Source organism: Marasmius oreades, chromosome 2, assembly GCF_018924745.1.
Source record: "Marasmius oreades isolate 03SP1 chromosome 2, whole genome shotgun sequence".
In the NCBI taxonomy this organism is placed as follows: domain Eukaryota; kingdom Fungi; phylum Basidiomycota; class Agaricomycetes; order Agaricales; family Marasmiaceae; genus Marasmius; species Marasmius oreades.
In genome coordinates, this window is record NC_057324.1 from 4,116,704 (window position 1) to 4,133,601 (window position 16,898).

Consider the following 16,898-nt stretch of genomic DNA (forward strand, 5'->3'; position numbering starts at 1 on the left):
TGCTGCTTACGAACTGAACTGGTAGCGGAATCCTCCTTTACTGAATGAAAATAGTAATCAATGGCAAGTTCCCGAACTGCCCTGTTCAGCACCCTTTAATTCGGACACTGAGCAATCAAGAGGCCAAAATAGTCGAACAGACCGACCAAGATGGATCAAAGACGAATAAGTTTATACTTTCCTTGGCATCAGTTTCATATCCAACCACGACCCGACAATGGACTACACCATCGGCTTCTGTAAGGAGTATGAACGGCATTTTTGAGTGTGTTTGGACTGAGAGATTTGGATCGGTGTCCTTCTCAAAATAATTTTGTGCCCATGTCAGAAGAGATCCTAGAGAAAGGTAAGTCAAGGTAAAGACTTATACGACAGACTTCACACCTCCTGGCGAATTACACATTTCACTATCATATTCAACGCATGGATCTGCACCTTGGTATTCCACTTGGCTACTTAGATCGCTAAAGTGAGTGAAAAAGACTCCCTAGATTTCTCAAAGATGTCGGATCTCTTCGATTACACGTTGAATATCGCTAACGACTTCTCCAACAGGACTCTGCGGGAGATCATAGCGCTCTTGATGATGCGTACCACCTGGACATGGGATTAAGCCAGGCAAAACCGACAATAAACAATGTTTACAATTGCAATTCTCGTTGGATACTTGATACCCGAGAATTTTGATACAACTATGAAGCAAGGATTCTAGAACAGAGTTAAAGCGTTGATCACCTGAATCGAGACCATACCGAACCTGTATGGTGGCTCCACCGAACTCTCATTTTAAACGCCAACACTAAATCCATGGCAGAAAATTTGCATTTTCTTCGATGCTCAGCTAATCGACGCTTGGGTTTGTTCGTACGGCCTATCTTCACAAATTCATTCTTCCCAACCAGAACGTATATCCATCCGGATCGGTCACTTTCAGAAATGCTTCGACGTATACGACTCTTATAAAGTCGTTCCAGCTTGTGGTTTAAGATCATTAGAAGAACTACTGTGTAAAGCAGTTGAAGATAAACAAAGTCAATTTACCTATTCCATCCATTCTAGTAATCATTGTGGGACAGTCGCTCAACATCAAAGCACCACACTCATCTTCATCCTCTCTGGTTATCTCTACACCCCCACGTCAGTTCCTTGTCAATCCTTGTCCTACTAACACGTCAAACAGTCCAGGAAGATGCACCCCGAACCTCATACAAAAGCGAAGTTCTTCCACGCCAAGATACTGTCTAAGACGAAAGAGGAGCAAATGAAGAACCTGGACACAAACTTTACCTTCAGTAACAGACCAGAGACGTTCAAGGAACTGCTAAACAAGAGGCGATGGGTTGGCGATGTTTATGATAAGTTGACGAAAATATACAGGTACGTATTCAACGTTCTAGTATCTATAACTTGCTGATATTTGCTTGCAGCTATTGGTCCTTTCTTCCAGAATTGAGGTCATCATCATGAACGAGTCCTTTCGCGGTCTGCCTGGACAAGAAGCACCCTCAAAAGGTGCCTTTTTACCTCGTTGGATTGTTGGATGAAGTGCACAGACTACCACCGCCTGCTTTCAAGATTGTGCGGATACTTCTATCATACAGACAAGATCACGACAGGAACTATTATACATGCGTTCTCAGATTGATGTCGCAGCAAAGGCGTTTCAATTAGAGGCCATTGACATGGTGGGCATTCATTACAAGGACCTTGACTACCTGAAGGATGAGTGTGAAGATGGAAGAAGACTTGGCTTTACGGGCAAGGTTAGCTAATTCCTGCATATAGTCCATTCGCCGCTCAGCGCTCAGTACCCAATCTTTGTTGCAAGTCATTCATCCGAGTCGGGTTGAAACTATACAGTCTACATTCGTACCGACTTCGGAGGGTATGTCTGCATCCCCTCGGTCAAGGTATACTGACCACCGTCAAATGACATAGAAATAAATCGTGCACCAAAAAATCTCCATCAAATGAAATCAGCACATGCGTTGCAGAAGGGGGCGATTGGTCTCGATGGTGAGATGATTGCACCAATGATTAAACAGGTTCGTGCCTAGTCTCTCCTTCAATGCTGGGAACCCGTCCTAAGCACGAAGCAAAGGCGGAACGAATTACTCAACGGATTGGCTTGCAACCAAAGGGTTCAAAGGGCACGCCGTCACATCAGGAATGCCTCCCACTCGAAATCAGAGATATGAGGTAACAATTTATTTATGCCTCCTACAGCCGGTTTTGTTTATTGGCGCTGGTCAGCCCGGGTCTACTTATTGCCGACGCCTGTTCTGGTAATGTAACTTATGTGAAATTGTATTTTAAAAATTAATTGTGTTTTAAAATAATTATATTGCTAAAATAAATAAATATTTAATTGCCAAGACTCCTTTGTTCCTGCTGTGTTCCATGCAATGTTCCACGGTCGGTGTCTCCGGTGTAACCAGCACACAGTACCCCCAGCAATTTTCCTAAGTCCAAATCTTATCATAGATTCTCATTATCAGCAACCCCCACTCAATCCACATGTGATCTCCCCTCAGCAGCCTTACAGTGACCCAAAAAACCGTTCAGTTTAGGATATAGTCCGAGGAAATCTTTAAATAACTCCATGGAAAATCATTATTACATAAGACTCTAAGTGTATAAAATATAGCCCTACATCCCTGCTACACACCTGATTTTGTTCTGCACAAAAATATTGACATTTGATGAAGTTATTACTAAAATATGAAAAAAATCCAACTGGACAGTTTTTTTGCTACACTAAATTTATACTATATTTCAACTTCTAATACTTTGTATGACCTCCTTTAGCCTTTACCACTGCTTGAACTCTTCTAGGCATACTCTCTATAAGCTTTTGGCACTCTTCCACTTCAATTTTATCCCACTCCTCAGCAGCTCTTTCCCACAATTCATAAACTCCACTAGGCTGTGTTGAATATTCATTCAACCTGTGTTTCAAGACATTCCAGAGATGTTCAATTGGATTAAGGTCTGGAGACTGTGCAGGCCACTCCATAGGCTGGATTCCATGTTCATCAAACCATTTTGCTGCCTTTTTTGAGGTATGCTTTGGATTATTGTCTTGCTGAAAAATGACTGTGTCCATTAAAATTTGTAAATTTTCAATGCTATCTGGCAGGTGGTCATCCAGAATGTCCACATACTGCTGTGCATCCATCCTCCCTTCCACCTCTACCATTTTCCCCACTCCATTCCACCCCATACATCCCCAAATCATGATATTTCCTCCTCCAAACTTGACTGTACCTTCAACTTCCTTCTCTAACAGTGGATCACCCTTCTCCTTCCACACCCACTTGCACCCATCTGACCCAAATCTATTGATTTTAGTCTCATCTGGCTATTTAACCCTCTTCCAGTCATCTAAAGTCCAGTTCAGGTGTGCTTCAGCAAACTTCAATCTTGCCTTCCTATGGCAAATGCTGAGAAAAGGCTTTTTCTTCTTCACTACAGCATGAAACTTGTGTTTATGAAGGACATTGGAGGTGGTTTGGGGAGTAATAGAAGAGGAGAGTGATATATTAAGGTTTTGAGTGAGCTCAGTAGCATTCCCCACATGCCCTGAGCACATTTGTGTAATAATATAGTGTTCATCAGCAGGTGTGAGCTTCTTTGGTCTGCCCCCAACAGAGTTCTCCTTGTCAGGTAGCTTCTTGGAGACAAGGGTGGTCACTGTAGTCTTGCTACAGCCCACTTGCTGGGCAATGCTACCAGCACTGAGGTCAGTAGTGGTAGAGAGATGAAGAATTTGTTTTTTTCTGAGATTGAGTGAGGTGAGGCATGCTGTTGATGGTTTTGTGAAGGGAATATCACATTTTTATATTCTAAAGTGGAGCATATAATGTCATATAAGAGTCAACTAATGATGTCATTCAAAATTTAATGATATATAACATGATATCATGCAATATGTCATAATGACATGTGTAAAATAGTCAAGCAAAGAAACTGTCCAGTTGGATTTTTTTCATATTTTAGTAATAACTTCATCAAATGTCAATATTTTTGTGCAGAGCAAAATCAGGTGTGTAGCAGGGATGTAGGGCTATATTTTATACACTTAGAGTCTTATGTAATAATGATTTTCCATGGAGTTATTTAAGGATTTTCTCGGACTATGTACCAAACTGGATGGTTTTTTGGGTCACTGTACATATACCATATCATGAAAAATCTCATTCATGAATTGTTGGAATACCAAGGGTGTGTTGGTGAGGCCCATAGGCATTACCAGATATTCAAAAGCACCATAATGAGTGCAAAAGGCAGTCTTCCACTCATGCCCTTCAGTGACTCGTACATTGTGATATCCTGTGCATAGATCCAGCTTTGTATAAATGGTAGCCATATGTAGCTGATTGATAAGGTTTCCAATAAGGGGGATAGGATAATTATTGCTTTTAGTGAGTCGGTAATGGGCGAAGTATACCACTCAAGATTCAACCTAATATCAGAGCTACGGGAGTAGCACCAACACCAAATCAACTCAAAAACTAGTAAACCTCTGTGTAAAGTCTATCAATAACTCTACACACCAGGAAAGATTGCAAGGGTGGACTGCTTGGCAAAGGTTACGCACAAGATCACAGTCTCAATATTGTCTGAAGCTCTTATGAAATCAATGTGTAACTGCAAGTGTAAAACACCACAGCTACGGGAATTCTAGGGTTTGTAGGGGCTCTGTTTATTGTCCAGTGGACTAAGTGGGACTATGAATTTTGTCTACGGTAAGACTAATTCGAACGATTGGAGACTATTGCCCTCGACAGACACGAAAACTAAGTCCTCGGCGGACACGAACGCTAAGACCCTCAATGGATCACGAAACAGTAATCAAGACCTCGGCGGCCTACGGACGGATAGTTCTCAAGTTTGACCTCGATGGTCTCGTATGTTCAAATCAAATCTTATCGTTTCACTGCACAAAGACAGGGCAAATCTCTCTATTGGGTGTCAAGAGCAGTTACTCACGGGCAACCCACTCAGGACTTTCCTATGCACGGGTAGTACTTTTTTATCTACGGATACATGAGCTGCTTTTATGCTACTTCTACGCTAGCTTTGTAATCCTATCTCTACTTGTTTCATCTCCAAAAATAATGCACCGTAGCTACGAATCCATGCGGAGTCTTATCGCTAGGGACCATTACATGTGCAGAATCTTGTCTACAGAGCTTTTCCATATTGGAATCATATGTTTTGGACCAGTCTGGACCTACATAGGCGTACCATATGGTATTTCCTGCCTACGGACCTTATCCTGCATTTCGACGTTGTCAAATCATATGGACTTTGTGTGTCCAAGTGGTTCCAGCATATGGATCCAGAGTTCCTAACCGCCGTAGCAAATGAACAGCACGGACTCCGAGATCCGTTGTTCATTCCTGCCTGGTTCCTAGGTACTCTATTTGTGATCTGGGATCTGTATCATGTCTTTTTGTCTTCTCCTCAGATCGGGACTCGATCTACGGTCATATCAAATTTCTCCTAGTCTGTGTGGTCCTATGTCCGATTTCTTGTCAACTAAATCCCCCGTAGAAGTAGGTACTCCTAGTATGAAGGTCTTTTGACTCCGTTAAGTTCTGCTACGAACGGTTCTGTGAAGACTAAAAGTCTTCTAATAGTACAATCCCTTGATATGCCAGTGCATAATAGAATGTAGAGAGTAGAACTTGGTGAATTACCGCTTAAGTCCTCTGCTCATAGTGTTCTACAGGTTTTGAAGGGTCATACAGTTTTCTGACACGATCTACGGCTCTCTCTAACTGGTCTAGCTGCGCCTACGGCACATCCTACTAGCGGCACTAGCTTTAACTAGCAATTTGGGCTCACTCTAGTTCTTAATACGATAAATATCGCTCTGTAGCACTGTTTAAAGTGCAAAAAGAACCTTGTAGCATAGTCAACTAAGTCACATTATCTCCCCCAAACAAAAGAGGACTGTCCCCAGTCCATCTATGGACTGAGTACAACATCATCTTCTATCGTTTGAATTGATCTACGGCTCTTTCATTTGGTAGTTCTACTAAAAGCCTTCAAAATGGCCCATAGATCTACTTAATCTTATCTACGGTGTACACTCTAGTGTACAACCGTCAAGTCTCTGACTTAGAGAAATTTTTGAGCTCAAGCTCTACGCTGACCAGCGCTAATGTTCCCAAAAAGGAAATGTTCCGACATCGAAATGATTTTCCCATGCCAGAACTCCTACAATGCAATGTTCCGTCGTTAATTACTTCCATCATTTCTTAATTATGGCCTCATCATTCCGTAGATGATTTTAACAGCCTCGAGGCTTTAATTTCCGTAGATCTGGAATATTCTACAACATTCTGCGATGTTCTATGGTCATGTGCTGGTTCATATGTTGGATTTGGCTATAAAAACCGCAGCAGTTGGACTTAGCAGAAAATTTCTTTCTTCTCTTCTCCCACCTGCTCTATGGTTGCTCTTCGCCGCTGCTCTTCAAATCTCTTTGCTCATTGTCTTCAACGTTCTTGAGGTCAGTGGAAACAATCTACGGAGGCTTCGGAGTCTGCTCCGAAGCCTGTAGATTCTTTCTCTTCTCATATGTTTTTACGGTGTTGGGCACTAATACCACACCGTAGATCATATCCCAATGCCATCAAAACAAGACAAAGGCAAAGGAAAGGTGCCAGTACCAGGGCCGTTTGTTCCCTCCCCCATAATCCTCGACGCTCTGGAGGCCAACCTCCAGTATCTTCATACTTGGATCAGCAATCTCAACAATTGTCTGATCGCAAAAGTGACAGAGGAACCACAACTGTTTGCGGAATTCCGCAAGAATAGCTCTTTTCTGGTACGTTTCTGTCTTTTTCTTTTCCTTAGTCCTTTTTGGGGCTAATCTAATCTCGTTGTAGAACGACCTCCACCGGCAAATCGTGCGTTTTCGTGACGAGATGTGGATCTCCCCTGCCTTGCAGATTATGGCTACGCTCTCCTTTCTTGCCGATGACTGGAAAATACCAGGAGATGAGTGGATGTATGGGGAACCTGAGTTCACCAATCTACTCGCCGGCCTCGGTGTAAGCACTTCTTTCTAACTGCACTTTTCTCACTTATCGTTTTCATAGCAGTTTGATTTTGATTCTGAGCCCCCCGAATCCTATCTTCCGAATGCTCCCAGATCAACTCTGCCATCTACGGTAAGTTTCCTCTATTCATTTTTCTTTCTTGAACGCTCAGCTTTCACCGTAGCTCCCTTTACCCGCACTTCTGGTTCCTCCTGTGGTAGCTACGCGCTCCCAGGATGTGGTCATGGGTTCGCCCCAGGCAACCAATGTTCAACCTGCTTTCGGTTCATCTGAAGCGGGTCCCTCTACGCTTCCAGTTGCTGGACCATCAAGGTCGGCTTCAAAACGCAAGGTATGCCACTTATTTCCTCTTATTTGCGTGTTTGTCTTAACGTATCTAGGCTCCTATCTTGCCTACGGCTGGTCCTTCGCAACCAAAGAAGGCCAAGGCTGCTCGAACCTTCGTCAAGAAAGTCGCCTTTGCCGAAACTTCTGATGATGCGGGGTCTCCCCCTCCTTCAGTACGTTCTTTTCCTCTCGATTCATTTCCTTAGGTCTGATGCCTTAATAGCGCTATCAAACCCAATCTCGCGCTCAAAAGCGCTCCACCGCCCTCACTTCCGATTCCGAGGTGATGGCGGTTGATACTCCTACGGAATCAATACCCGGACGAGCTTCCAAGGGTAAAGGCCCTAAAAAGACGACCGAAAACCGAATTCCACCATCCGTAGATGAAATGTGGACATCTTCCACACCCTCACATACCTTTCCCGAGTCTTGGATCGGGGAAGCTCGAAGTAAGTGCTCCGCTTCTATTCCCATCATCTTTTCTTACACCGTAGATCAGACATGGATCTCCAGTTTGATCTTGGAGAGGCTAAGTTGAGCCTTGAATCAATTCTGAAAGCTGGCCATTCTGTAACTTTCGTGAGTTACGTTTTCTTTTCGTCCGAGTCGTATACGTTCTTTCTAACTGTCTTCGTTCAGTTTGATCGTCTAATGGCCTGTGGCCGATGCACCTACTTCGGCTACGCAGATTGTAAACCAATCTGGGCCGCTAGCGGTAAGGCTGGCCGTAGACCGACTTGTGCTCGATGCTTCGCAGGGAAGCAGAAGTGCTCCTTCTTTGATCCCGACAGTTCTCGTGCTGGGCTCAAGAAACTCGAAGCTGCTTTGAGTAACAACCTTCATAGGTTTTTCCTATGATTCGTTTTCATTTCATTTCATTTAATTTCTTTTGCCAGTTTTGGCCAAGATCGCCCTATGGCTCAATCGCGAACTACGGTCTTATGAACAGATTCAGCTGGCCCAGAAGACCACTTACAACGCCGCTAAGTTGGTCTGGTCAAACATTCAGGAGAGTCAGCGGACGCTACGGGCAGCTGGGAGGGATCCAGTCGAAGTATTCAAAGGTCTCGGTGACGATGAAGACTTCAAGATGACCCCCTCCCAAGTTAAAGCTCTTGGTGAGGCCCTTGGTTGGTCTCTCTCTGGATCTGCAGTAGAAGAGGTCGTAGAACCTGCTTCTTCTTCTGCTCCTTTGGTAAGCCTCATTCATTTCTCATCTACGGGGATCCCTAGGATTCATCCTCGATTCCTTTATTCTAGCCGTCCAGCTCTACTATCAATCCACCAGCTCCCATTGCTACTTCTGGAGCTTCCGAGAAGGTTAGCGCAGATGAAGAGGAAGAAGAAGAGGGTGAATCTGATGGTGGTTCATCGGACTCTTCTTCTGCGGAGGCTTCTTCATCCATAGCCAAGTCCAGTACGGTTCAGGATGTTGAGGGTGCTGAAGATCCTCAAGTACAAGAACCTGTAAGTCAATCTTTTAATCATGTTCTATCTTTTATTCATATTATTTCTAGGAAGTAGCGATTACAGCTCACGACTTGATCGACGATGAGGCCGAGGAAGCGGTAAGTCTCTTACTATCTTTCCGTAGACTGGTTCTAATCATTTCTTTCTAGAGTTCCGAAGATTCAAGCGATGGGGAAGAGACTGACGAGGAAGAAACAGCGGATTGGAAACTTTCCCCTTCTGACCTCGAAGGTCTTTCTCCCGTAGCTCAGGCCGTTATGGAAAAGTTGGCACGGGAACGACTAGCCTACGAAAAGGCATTTGGTCATCCACTGTTTCGTAAATGGTAAGTTGAATCCCTTGTCTTAAAAGTTGACACTAACTCTTCATTAGAGCGTAGTCTTTCTTCTCTTGGACTTGGTGTTTCTCAGCGAACTCGAACTTCATCCATTTTTGTAGTCAATTCTTATTGTCTCATCTTGTATCGATAGTCTATAGTTAATGTAGCTTCTCTTGAATCTTGTACTGGGCTTATAGCCCTCTTATCTTGTATTTTGGTATGCGCTACGGCGCCTAAATTACTCTTCTGTATTTTTATTTCTCATTTTGTGGTAAAATCAAAGCTTGTTTGATTTATACCCTGCGTGAACTGAGTTCAAATGAGTTTGACTTTCAACTCCACTGATTAAGTTAGAGTATTGACAGTCATGCTCGTGTATCTGTATGCTCAGAGTTAGATGAATCTATCCGTAGCACATTGTTCAATCATTCTTATCGCTATGCATCTCTCGCATAGGTTCTCGCTTATAAGTTTTTCTTAAGCGATGATTATCTTTTCAGGATCCGTAGATACACCAGTATGTTCATGTAGGTGTCCAAATCGCAAAACTTGAATCTATGATCAAATTTTCAGGAACCTAAGGTACCTCTCCCCCAAACAAATGAGCAGTCAACTCCTGTTGACTAGATGTTGGATCCAGGAGTCCTTTAGGACCATAAGGTAGAGAAAGTCATCTACGGCTGGATAGTAGAGCGTAAAAGGTATAAAAGGTTGACCATAGATAGTCAATTCTTCGCTACCCAGCACTACCAGCATTCGTAGTAACCAATTCTCAACTCTTACATTCTCATATCATCTAAAACATGTCCACTCGTAGCGAATTTGTTCCCACTAAAATCTGGGTCGAACGCGCTGCTCCGATCGTTGAACAAGTCAGCCAGTTGCGTCCCTACGCTAACAAGCTGTCTGCCGAGCTGTTCACCAAACAGCTTCTCGACGTTGTGGTACGTTCAGCACCGCTCTTTCATCTCTGTTTCATTGTAATGCTTCTGCCGTAGGTTCAGACCAAGCTCCAAAGCTACCAGTCTGCCAAAGATGATGTTGCATTTGATCTTTATCGCAACATCGTCGAGATGGTCACCGCTGACATCGAGCAGTTCTCTCTCGATAAGAGCGTTGACTTCGCAAAGGCCAAATCCTTCTACGTTGAGATGTGCGCTGTGCGCAACAAGGCATCTGCTATCAAGCGCAAGAATGTAAGCTCTTATTCTATTAATCTTTCTAATTTTTGATATTGACTTCGCCGTAGGGAGCTAGCTCTTCTCGCAACGAAGCTACTATCAAAATCTCTGATACTGAAGAAGCAAACATTAAAGTAAGCCCTTCAGTTCGTTCTAAACTTATCTACAGCTCAATCCTTTTATCAGAATGACGACTTCAAGATGAAGGACGCCACTAAAGGGAAGGATCCTATGAAAATTCGCATTTCCAAGAAGAAAGAGGTCCGTAGATCGCGTTATTCGTTTCGTATAATCATTTCTAATCTTTCCGTAGATCGAAGCAAAGCCTGCTAAGAAGGCTCGTATCGATAAGGCAGGCGTAGACCTTACGCCCGAATCCGAGGGTGAGTGTCCACCTTGGGATCATCCTCTCTTTATTTGTGGCTGTAGCCTCACTTATGACAACTTGTTGGACAGAGGAGAAGAAATGCAGAGAGTCTACACATCTCTCTGTACTCAAGGTCATAGCCAGCATGCCGGCCCATTTTGGTATGGACTCCCTTTCTGGGTCCGACCTCGCCGCCATTCAGACCCTCCTCCGTATGGAGGTCAATGCATCGGCCTTTTTGATCCTTCACCAAGGAGCAGCATACCAGGCAGCCTACAAAAAACTCATTGAGGCAAATCAGCTAGTCCTTTCCCGCCTCGCCCTTTCCGTTGAACAGTCAGCTACGTCGACTTCAGTACAGGAGAGGTCTACAAACCAGCCTACTGAGGCGGATGCAGGTGCTCCTATGGAGTCTATTCAGTAGTGTATCTTTCCGTAGATCACTCTATAACAATGGCTGGCTGTAGCGATAAACAGTGTCCGCTCCTTTCATATTACTGTCATTTCGTATACTTGTGCACTAGTTAGATTTTATTAAAATCTAACTGGATTTTTCGGTTTCATATGTTCAGTCAGATCTGAGAGAATCTAACTTTCTTCTTAGCAGACCTAGTAACTCTTACTGGATCGTCCATTGGATCCTCAGATTCACTAGGTAGCTCAATTTCATTATCATTTTCTGCCGTAGCTGAGGCATTACCATTCAGCCTCAAGTTTTGAGCCCTGTCAAAGATGTAATCCACTCCAAGTTCATACTCAGTTGGTTCATCTTCGTTAGCCATGGCTTCCAACTCATCTTTAGATAGCTGAATTAAATCTTTTATTTCCGTAGGAAGGTGAATGTGGTATCGCGCCGCGTGAGGTAGGATGCGAAAGGCTCCATATTTTCCCCGTAGAAACATCCCATCCATTTCTGCTAAGATATAAGAGCCACCTTTAGTGGGTCGAATGACTACGCAAGGCCCAAAGTATCTAGGGAACATTTTCCTATCCAAGTTCTTTTCAATAGCGGTATTCCGTACTTGAACCAAGTCTCCGGGTTCAAAGTTTAAGGGTTTTATAGTATGTATATATTCCCGTTCGTACTTGATCAAGCATCTACGCTTTTCTTCTGTAATTCTATCTCGTATAGCTGTAACATGCGTTCTGTGTTTAGCCAGAGCTTGTGCTCGAAAGCCAATTAATTCTTCTCATGATAGAAACCTATTGGGTAGTTTCACTAGCCACGTAGATTCCACAATATCAAGCGGTAGTATAGGTTCTGCACCGGTAACAAAGAAGTAGGGGGAGCAATCTAGGTCTTTCCTAGTTGTTACTCTATCCGCCCACAAAATATGCTTCAAAAACCAGTACCATTTCGCAAGGTCTCCAGCTACGGCTTTCGAAAGTGCGCTCCGTAGATCGAAATGCGCTCTCTCAATCTTTCCGTTTGCTTGAGAATTGTACAGTGAAATCTTAATGCTACGGACACCATATTTGTCCGTAAGCCACCTTGCCATAGCAATCATTTGTGGTGCATTATCCGTAACAACATCCTCGGGACAACCCCATCTACTAATGATATCATCAAAGAACCACTCTGCGAGTATTCTGGCTGTATCACTTTGAATAGCCCTTGCTTCGGACCATCTCGATAGTGCGCATCGTCCGTGAACAATCAGTTTACAACTGTTGCTAGCGGGAGTCATACTTAAAACATCTACATGGATCACTTGGAACAGCGACGGTGTGTGAGTAACCACTGGTGGTATTCTCAAAAGATCAAGCCTTCGATCCTGGCATTCTTGACAGCTACAGACAAACCAATCTATGTCCTTGTCCATATGCGGCCACCAAAATCGTTTCTCCATGATCGACTTAGTCGCAAACATTCCTTTATGTCCTAGATGATTGTGACTTGCTACGAGCATCCACATCCTCTTATCAGGAACTACATACAACCTATGTTGTGTAGAACCATCCGTAGATCGTTTGTGAAGTCTCCCATCGGGGTGTAGAAAGAATTTTGATCCCAATGTAATGAAACTGTTCATTTCGTTTTTAGACAACTCGCGTACAAAATCCGCTTCGGGATCTAGGAGCCACTCTTCAATTTGCGGAACTTTCTCATCGAACTTTTTAATCTCATTCGTATATTCATGTATAGGCTTATATGGATGAGAATCGTTCCAGTTGTCATCTATGGCGGACAGGACCACTGGTACTTGCTTCAAAAATGTTGAAACATAGTCTGGAGGTTTCCGTAGTGCCCAATTTCTTATCTTATCTACAAAGTTTGCTTCATCTATGGCGGACTGTAAGTCTTCTAAATAGCAAAAGACAGATGTCGCCAACTTTGGTTCTTTCTCAGCTAATGAAACCAAATAACCTGACCACGGATCTATATCATCCTTGAATGTATCAATGTCAAAAGGTTCATCCTTGATTCCATCTCCCATTCGAAACTTTACTGGCTGACCATCATTGTTGACCAGGAATTCTTCCCATCCTTCTGGTCTAGGCGTAGATATCCCACCAGGAGGAGGTCTCGAAAGTCCATCTGGACCATGTACAAGTCCTTTAATATGAACTAGTTCAAAATGATAGAGTCTGATCTCTTCAATCCACTGGTTAATGCTAGCATTCGGAGCACTATCCGGATTGTTCAACATTCCCTTAATATAGCTGGCGTCCGTTTCTACGGTCAATGGTCTACATCCAAAAGTTTGATACTTCGACGCTCGTAGCGCCATAAGTAACCCGTAGAGCTCTCTTTTCGGTTGTGAGAAGCGAGCTTCTCTCTCATTGAACGTTATAGACCCAAAGTAATTGTAGAACTTCATTTTTGGATTTTCGGGGTCTACTTGGTACAAGTAATAGCCTACACCGTGCCAAGACGAATCTACGGCTAAAGTGATACCCGTCGGATTCTTATAGTCAATGGGCCGTAGAGCGGGTGCATCACGGATTCCATCTTGAACCTCTCAGACAGCTTCACAAGCTTCCTCGTTCATTTCAAACGGTACAAAAGCTCCAGTGAGCTTATTCAATGGTCTTGTCTTCTTAGCGTAGTCCTTAATGAACATGTGCATTTGTCCTGCAATCCCCAGAAATCATTGAATATCAGTTTTGCTTCTGAAGTTTTTCGGATCCCAAGAGAGAATGATCTCTGCAAACTTCTCTACAGGTTTTTCACTGTTGTAGGACACTCTATGACCTACTACCATTCCTTCAGCACAATAAATGAAAGCTTTCGGACCTGAGAAGGTACCTCCTGCATACTTCATCCGCTGAACTATTCGATTCACGTTCTGTAAATGCTCCCAAACGAATCTACGGATGCCTGGATTCTCAGGGATCACCTCGTAGCCTCCGTCAGGTAACTCATATCTAGTACTAGGTCCTTGTATAGGTACGTCGTCAATGTATGGTCTAGTAACATGAGGAATTTCTTCCCGTAGGATGTATGTTACATCCTCATGAAACAAAGGGACTGAATTAGTCCATCCCATAGGTAGTTTCACTAATCTATAGGGACCAAAGGGCAGTTGGAACGTAGTAAAGTCTCTCGATTCCTTGTCGATAAGCCTTTCATCGTAGCCAACCCAAATGTCTAACATTCCTATACATGCTCTTCCGGAAAAGCTACTAGCAATCTCCGCTGTTCCAGGTGGAATCCCAGAATGCTGAATCGTGACTGCATTCAATGGTTCTAACAAATGAACCAGCCGTAGACTCTTTCCATCTTTCTTTAGTACCATGAACCACTTCGATCGATACGACGACGTAGTAGGTTCGTATACTCCTGCTGCGATTTTGTCCTTCAAAATCTGGCAGACTTCTTCGTAAATCCTAGGTGGAATAGGGATATTACGCTCAACCCATGGCTTGTGAGGCAACACTGGAAACTTAATCGGCAGGAAGAAATCTGTACAAAATGTTCCACCTTCGTCTGCACTCCAAGCGAATCCTTTCTCTTGGATTTTCATCAGATGGTGTACCAATTTCATTTCTTCGGGCCATAGAAAGCCTTCATTATGATTCTTTTCTATGATTTCCCTACGTTCTTCTGTATACCGTTCTCCTGGACTGAACTCAGGAGGGTGCGGCGATAGTACTGGCATCCCTTCAAGCAGATCCCCAATAATATTCCTAAGAACTCGGAATTCTTCTGGCATCTTAGCCAACTGTGGTCGGACTTTAAGCGCTACTGTCTTGTATTTTCCGTAGACCAACTGAACTGTATGTTTTCCAAGCGCCGTAGCACCCTGGGAAACATAGTTCTCACGCTTTATAGACTGCGAGCTACTCAAGAATGTGCTATATGAATTCGTAGGAAGACTTTCTTTCAAAAGCTTTCCTTCTAAGTTGCGTAGAGCAAGCCCCATCTCTTGTGCACACACATCAAGTTCGATAATGTAGGCATTCAGAGAGTCCGTAGACAATAGAATCTCATCTATCGGGGTTTCGCCCGTATAAAGGTCCTTAGGAAAGTTGTCTATAGTTCCGTAGACTTGCAACCATCTTTCCTTATGAAAAGCTAGTTCATTGAACAAAGTCTTTCCATGTTTCTCGGGATCCTTAGCTAACCTATCCAAATCCAAAGCTATACATTCATCGGTTTGGTAGTGATTTTCGTACATCCTTTGATGATAGTCTACTAGCGTAGATGCTTCATTTAGCATTGTATCAAATGCATTTTCATTTTCAACTGCACCCCCTACAAAACTTCGTAGTCGGAGCAACGGGGGTATCAATCTATTTGGATTTTCTTCGATTTTCGACGCATCAGCGAGATCCTTGAAATTCGTACTAAGCGAATCAACAAGTTCACATAGACTATGGGTATCTTGAGCTTTCAAAAGTAAAGCTCTGCCGTCTACGGCGACCTCACTAAGCTCATCTATCTTATCTTGTTGAGAAGAGTCCGATCGATGTGCCAATTTTTGGCTGTTGAAGCCTTCGAGGGTTGAACCTCTTCTAGTAGTACAAAGCAACCGTTCTTGTTCCGTAGATTCACTGTGTATGGAATCTAGGGAGTCCAAAACTGGTGCTGATGAATATAAAGAAAGAAAACTGTCCGTAGCACAAGGAGAAATAGAAGCACTGTTTTTGTGTTTTGTATCTTCTGTGTGTTTTTGTTCTTTTTCGTTTATATCAATGTTTTTCATCACTCTCGAATCAGACTGACTAGTAGTCCTTTCACTATTTGAAGCTTCTATGAAGGCTCCAGCCAGCTCCGTAGGAGAGAATTTTGTATTTATCAAATTTTTATATTTTTCAATTCATGGAACACCATGAGCATCTACGGATATTTGTAGAGCCACCTCTCCTTGATCCTCTATCAATTCATCAAGGTAGACTGAAAATTTGAAGATTCAGTCCCTCGTTGTTCTCTTTCTTTCTGCGCTTCCTCTGAACTCTGCATCCGTAGGGTTGGTTCCCGCTTAGGCTTTATCTTAATGCCTTCCCCTCTCATGTATGTAGGGATGACACTTTGAATTCCTTTGTTCGGGCATGAACCCGTAACCCACTGATCTCCATCCTTGAAGTTTTGCACTTTCGATTCTGTTAGGACATCGAAAGGTCTACCCAAGAGAATCTGAAAGGGAGCTTTCTCCACTACATGAAGCTGCAAGTATACTGTTACTTCACCAAACTTGAAAGGTACATTTCTGCACACTCCCAGTGTTGGTTTCAGTTGTCCATTGGCAGACTGCATGTGAATCACTGAATTCGGATCCCATTGCAAGCCTAATCCTTGAGCAACCCATGCGTCAATCGCGATTATTTGTGATCCACCATCGATCACCGCTTCTACTCTTTCTGTAGAACTGTTAACCTCAGGAAAAACACATCTGAGTCCCTCGGACAATCCAGCTACTATCACGACCTTCTGTTTTTCTTCAGAATCTAACTCGGTGCGATAAACTTCCACAACATCTCGGTGAACTACTGAACCCGCTTCCAATCCGTCCTCTTCCTCTTCTAAGGTTTCGAACAAATCTACGGTCTCAATATTATCTACTTTCACAAACTCCGCTTCTTCATCAAAAGGTTCCTCAGCCGCCGTAGAGCCTTTTATCAGATAGTCTAATGTTTGAAGGAACGCTTTATAGTTCTTCGTTCGAACGTGCTTATTCCTAACTCGCTGTAGCAATGCCTTTTGGAACTCTTCT

General features: G+C 43.3%; 1 protein-coding gene across 1 annotated transcript; it reads left to right on the forward strand.

The window, feature by feature from the left end:
* Positions 1-1,189: 1,189 nt before the first annotated feature.
* E1B28_005088 (uncharacterized protein) lies at positions 1,190-1,772 on the forward strand (the record flags this gene model as incomplete). Its single annotated transcript, XM_043149631.1, has 3 exons — positions 1,190-1,377; positions 1,448-1,512; positions 1,576-1,772. The coding sequence occupies 3 exons, from the start codon at positions 1,190-1,192 to the stop codon at positions 1,770-1,772; spliced, it is 450 nt and encodes a 149-aa protein (XP_043014238.1).
* Positions 1,773-16,898: the final 15,126 nt, after the last annotated feature.